The sequence below is a fragment of the Oncorhynchus mykiss genome, chromosome 17 (genome assembly GCF_057628025.1).
Source record: "Oncorhynchus mykiss isolate SJ-2025 chromosome 17, ASM5762802v1, whole genome shotgun sequence".
Taxonomy (NCBI): Eukaryota; Metazoa; Chordata; class Actinopteri; order Salmoniformes; family Salmonidae; genus Oncorhynchus; species Oncorhynchus mykiss.
This window is the reverse complement of record NC_143038.1, coordinates 78,913,432-78,919,431: the sequence shown is the minus strand read 5'-3', so window position 1 is coordinate 78,919,431 and position 6,000 is coordinate 78,913,432. Positions and strand designations below refer to the sequence as shown.

General features: G+C 45.0%; 1 protein-coding gene across 1 annotated transcript in view; it reads right to left on the bottom strand.

Moving 5' to 3' along the window:
• Positions 1–218: 218 nt before the first annotated feature.
• isy1 (ISY1 spliceosome associated protein) overlaps positions 219–6,000 on the bottom strand; it is a 39,087-nt gene continuing 33,305 nt past the window's right edge. The window contains exons 8-10 of the mRNA XM_036950999.2: positions 1,498–1,610; positions 1,254–1,346; positions 219–698 (exon numbers count right to left, since the gene is read on the bottom strand). Coding sequence (XP_036806894.1) covers positions 591–698; positions 1,254–1,346; positions 1,498–1,610 — 314 coding nt within the window. The 3' untranslated portion in view covers positions 219–590. The remainder of the gene's footprint in view (positions 699–1,253; positions 1,347–1,497; positions 1,611–6,000) is intronic.

The window sequence follows — 6,000 nt, the reverse complement described above, 5'->3', positions numbered from 1 at the left end:
AACATGTTGTCCACTCAGTGTATATTTAAGTCCTGCTGGGGAGTGAGACACTAGTTCCTATGGTCTTACTGTCACATGACCTAGCCTCCTCCAATCTGTTTGCAGGTCAGTACAGGGTGATGGGAGGCACGAGGGACTAAAGCAGAAACATTCAACTGGTCAATAATGGGAATGCTAGAATCAACACTACCAGTAATGGAAAGGAATGATGGACAATATTTATTCAGATGAAAATAGAGTTTACTTCGGAAAATGTAAAATTGTAAAAAAAAAAGTGATTTATTTACAAGGCTTGTAACATTACATCATGATATAACACAATGTGGTTCTGTACCTCCAACAGACCAAACAAGACATTATCCCATTCACATGACTAACCTGGTCCTAGGTCTGTTCCTGCTACAGCCAAATCTCTGATTAGTTTAGTACTAGCACTAAGAATAAGAAGGAGCTGGTTATATAGTCTGGGAAAAGCAGGCCATGACACCTCATCCCAACATTAATACAGTCCTTCAGCCCTAGACCTATAGATAGATCTCTCCTCCCTCTCTCCACTACAGCCTATTCAGTCCTAGATCTCCATCTCTCCACTACAGCCCCAGTAGTGTCTTGGCCTCCTCACTTTGGGCCATCAGGGTCTCACTGGCGTACTTCTGAAGGAGCTCCATCTTCTTCCTTCTCACCAACGCCTCCTCAATCTAGAAACAAAGATTTATTCAAGAGGCTCTTAGCCAGTAGTTCTGAAAGTAGCGTCCACGTCCCAGAAAACACTGTACGTCATCGCTCTGCTGTGTGTGTGTATGATGTGCCTCTTGCTAGCTGTCACTCAAATGGCGAGGGGCTGAAGCTCATTGGCTAGAATTCGAACTGCTAGGGTGCTGGCCAATATAGGGAAAAATGGTGCCGCAGTTTCCAGAAAACAGTCACCTTCAAACTAGGGATTTCATTCCTAATTGAGGTAAAACAGTAAGTCTGCTCATAGATTATGTATGTATGAATTACACATTAACAAATCCAGCCCAAAGCGTTTAAAAAATACTTTGTCGACTACTAAGTTCCTGGGCATGTTTTTAACTTAACCCTACTCAATCTGAAGAGGATCAAAGACATATCATTAAACTAGCTCTAACCATCCCCAATCTGGAAACAGAGATTTACATACTAATAGATTAGCATTAATATACTGAGCCACACTCAGACTAGTTGGAACATGACTTTCTACAGTCTAGAGATCTGTGTGTGAATGCAGGCACCTCTTTCTGAGACGGCACAGGAACGTGAGCGATAAAGGATGTGAGAGTTCCATCCTCTCCTTCCATCTGTTCTCTAGTCTCGTCATCTGAATGCTGAGAGACAGATCAAAACGTTAGGTTATCATCTGAATGCTGACAGACAGATAAATGTTATGCCTACAAGTAGGCCACACATGGGAATACCTTTTGACTTTAAATGGCCAGTAAATGGGACCAGAGTCCGTATGTTTTGACTGATATTCACCTCATCCTCCTTTACAGCATACATATGTTCCTCCTCTTCCTCGACCTCCTCTCTTCCTCCTGCAAGACGCGCTTCTCTCTCCGTTTTCCATTTCTCCACTGCCTTCAATATCACTGACACACACACACGTTTCTTGAGGCGACCATGTGTATTGGGTTAGGGTTAAATATAGAGTTATTGAGTATTGAGTTATGTATAGAATATTGGGTTAAGTATTGTGTAAAGTAGAGTTGTATTGGGTTATGTGTAGTGTATTGGGTTAAGTATTGGGTTAAGTATTGTGTATTGGGCCAAGTATAGTGTATTGGGTTGTAAGTATTGTGTATTGGGCCAAGTATTGTGTACTGAGTTAAGTATAGTGTATTGGGTTGTAAGTATTGTGTATTGGCTTAAGTAGAGTGTATTGGGTTGTAAGTATTGTGTATTGGGTTAAGTATAGTGTATTGCGTAAAGTATAGTGTATTGGGTTAAGTATAGTGTATTGGGTTGTAAGTATAGTGTATTGGGTTGTAAGTATAGTGTATTGGGTTGTAAGTATAGTGTATTGGGTTGTAAGTATAGTGTATTGGGTTGTAAGTATAGTGTATTGGGTTGTAAGTATAGTGTATTGGGTTGTAAGTATAGTGTATTGGGTTGTAAGTATAGTGTATTGGGTTGTAAGTATAGTGTATTGGTTGTAAGTATAGTGTATTGGGTTGTAAGTATTGTGTATTGGGCCAAGTACTGTGTCTTAGGTTATATTGTGCTGAGTATTGTGTAGTATTGGGTTAAATATTGGGCTAAGTATTGGTTTAAGTACAGGGTTGTTTTGGGCTAAGTATTGTGTAGTATTGGGTTAAATATTGGGCTAAGTATTGGTTTAAGTACAGGGTTGTTTTGGGCTAAGTATTGTGTAGTATTGGGTTAAGTATTGGGCTAAGTATTGGTTTAAGTACAGGGTTGTTTTGGGCTAAGTATTGTGTAGTATTGGGTTAAGTATTGGACTAGTGAAGATGGCGCCGGAGGGGATGGCTGCCGTCTTATTGGCTCTTAACCAACCATGCTATTTTGTTTGTAACTTGTTTTGAACACAATTTCAACCCCTCCCTGACGGAGTCTGTAATACCAACATGTTTCAAGCAGACCACCATAGTCCCTGTGCCCAAGAACACTAAGGTAACTTGCCTAAATGACTAGTGACCGGTAGCACTCACGTCTGTAGCCAGAAAGTGCTTTGAAAGGCTGGCCATGGCTCACATCAATGCCATTATCCCAGAAACCCTAGACCCACTCCAATTTGCATACCTCCCAAACAGATCCTCAGATGATGCAATCGCTATTGCACTCCACACTGCCCTTTCCCAACTGGTCAAGGGGAACACTTACGTGAGAATGCTATACATTGACTACAGCTCAGCATTCAACACCATAGTACCCTCAAAGCTCATCACTAAAGTAAGGATCCTGGGACTAAACACCTCCCTAAGCAACTGGATCCTGGACTTCCTGACGGGCCGCCCCCAGGTGGTAAGGGTAGGTAACAATACATCCGCCACGCTGATCCTCAACACAGGGGCCCTCAGGGGTGCGTGCTCAGTACCCTCCTGACCTCCCTGTTCACCCACAACTGCATGGCCAGGCACGACTCCAAAACCATCATTAAGTTTGCAGACGATACAACAGTGGTAGGCCTGATCACCGACAACGACGAGACAGCCTATTGGGAGGAGGTCAGAGACCTGGCCGGGTGGTGCCAGAATAACAACCTCTCCCTCAACGTAACCAAGACTAAGGAGATGATTGTGACAACAGGAAAAAGAGGACCGAGCACGTCCCCATTCTCATCGACGGGGCTGTAGTGGAGCAGGTTGAGAGCGTCCACCTCAACAAACTAACATGGCCCAAGCACACCAAGACAGTCGTGAAAAGGGCACGACTAACCTATTCCCCCTCAGGAGACTGAAAAGATTTGGCATGGGTCCTCAGATTCTCAAAAGGTTTTACAGCTGCAACATCGAGAGCATCCTGACTGGTTGCATCACTGCCTGGTACGGCAACTGCTCGGCTTCTGACCGCATGGCACGACAGAGGGTAGTGCGTACAGGGTAGTGCGTACGGCCCAGTACATCACCGGGGCCAAGCTGCCTGCCATCCAGCACCTCTATACCAAGAGATGTCAGAGGAAGGGCCCTAAAAATGGTAAAAGACTCCAGTCACCCTTGTCATAGACTGTTCTCTCTGGTTCTCTCTAGCTTCTACCCCCAAGCTATAAGACTCCTGAACAGCTAATGAAATGGCGACCCAGACAATTTGCATTGCCCCCAACCCCCTCCCTACGTTGCTACTCTGTTATCTATGCATAGTCACTTTAATAATTCTACCTAGATGTACAAATTACCATCTGTATATAGCCTGCTATTATTTACTGCTGCACTTTCATTTTTTGTCATACTTTTTTTAACTGCATTGTTGGTTAAGGGCTTGTAAGTAAGCCTTTCACTGCATGTGACAAATAAAATGTGATTTGATTGGCCTAAGTATTGGGTTAAGTATTGTGTAGTATTGGGTTAAGTATTGGGTTAAGTATTGGGTTAAGTATTGGGTTAAGTATTGGGTTCAAGTGGGTTAATTGTGTATTGGGTTGTATCGGGTTAAGTATTGTTTTTTGTGGGGTTTTTTAAATCTTTATTTAACTAGGCAAATCAGTTAAGAACAAATTCTTATTTACAATGACAGCCTAGGAACAGTGGGTTAACTGCCTGTTCAGGGGCAGAATGACAGATGTTTAACTTTGTCAGCTCGGGGATTTGATCTAGCAACCCTTCGGTTACTGGCCCAGCACTCAAACCACTAGGCTACCTGCCGCCCCTTATTGGGCTAAGAATTGTGCATTGGGCTGTATTGGGCTAAATATTGTATATTGTCTTAAATATTGTGTATTGGCTAAATATTGTGTATTGGGCTAAGTATTGTGTATTGGGTTGTTTAAGGCACAAATTCAGGGGAGAGATACCATGACACCAACAATACTGCTTTTTTCCATAATATCATGATGAAACAGAAAGCAGGAGACATGGAGAGTGAATGAGAGATTTGAGTTGAGTCTAGAGGCCAGCCTCCTCTAGTTGAGGCTAGAAGCCAGCCTCCTCTAGTTGAGGCTAGAGGCTAAAGTTGAGGCTAGAGGCCAGCCTCCTCTAGTTGAGGCTAGAGGCCAGCCTCCTCTAGTTGAGGCTAGAGGCCAGCCTCCTCTAGTTGAGGCTATAGAGGCCAGCCTCCTCTAGTTGAGGCTAGAGGCCAGCCTCCTCTAGTTGAGGCTAGAGGCCAGCCTCCTCTAGTTGAGGCTAGAGGCCAGCCTCCTCTAGTTGAGGCTATAGAGGCCAGCCTCCTCTAGTTGAGGCTATAGAGGCCACCATCCTCTAGTTGAGGCTATAGAGGCCAGAAGGCTAATGTCACAACCTGGGACAACAGAGGGGAAGACTAATGTCACAACCTGGGACAGCAGAGGGGAAGGCTAATGTCACAACCTCGGACAGCAAAGGGGAAGGCTAATGTCACAACCTGGGACAGCAGAGGGGAAGGCTAATGTCACAACCTGGGACAACAGAGGGGAAGGCTAATGTCACAACAGAGGGGAATGCTAATGTCACAACCTGGGACAGCAGAGGGGAAGGCTAATGTCACAACAGAGGGGAAGGCTAATGTTACAACCTGGGACAACAGAGGGTAAGGCTAATGTCACAACCTGGGACAATAGAGGGGAAGGCTAATGTCACAACAGAGGGGAAGGCTAATGTCACAACAGAGGGGAAGGCTAATGTCACAACAGAGGGGAAGGCTAATGTCACAACAGAGGGGAAGGCTAATGTCACAACAGAGGGGAACAACAGAGGGGAACAGCAGAGGGGAAGGCTAATGTCACAACCTGGGACAACATAGGGGAAGGCTAATGTCACAACAGAGGGGAAGGCTAATGTCACAACAGAGGGGAAGGCTAATGTCACAACAGAGGGGAAGACTATTGGTACAACCTGGGACAACAGAGGGGAAGGCTAATGCCACAACAGAGGGGAATGCTAATGTCACAACCTGGGACAGCAGAGGGGAAGGCTAATGTCACAACAGAGGGGAAAACTAATGTCACAACAGAGGGGAAGACTAATGTCACAACCTGGGACAACAGAGGGGAAGACTAATGTCACAACAGAGGGGAAGACTAATGTCACAACAGAGCGGAAGACTAATGTCACAACCTGGGACAACAGAGGGGAAGGCTAATGTTACAACCTGGGACAACAGAGGGGAAGACTAATGTCACAACAGAGGGGAAGGCTAATGTCACAACCTGGGACAACAGAGGGGAAGGCTAATGTCACAACAGAGGGGAAGGCTAATGTCACAACAGAGGGGAAGGCTAATGTCACAACAGAGGGGAAGGCTAATGTCACAACAGAGGGGAAGGCTAATGTCACAACAGAGGGGAAGGCTAATGTCACAACAGAGGGGAACAGCAGAGGGGAAGGCTAA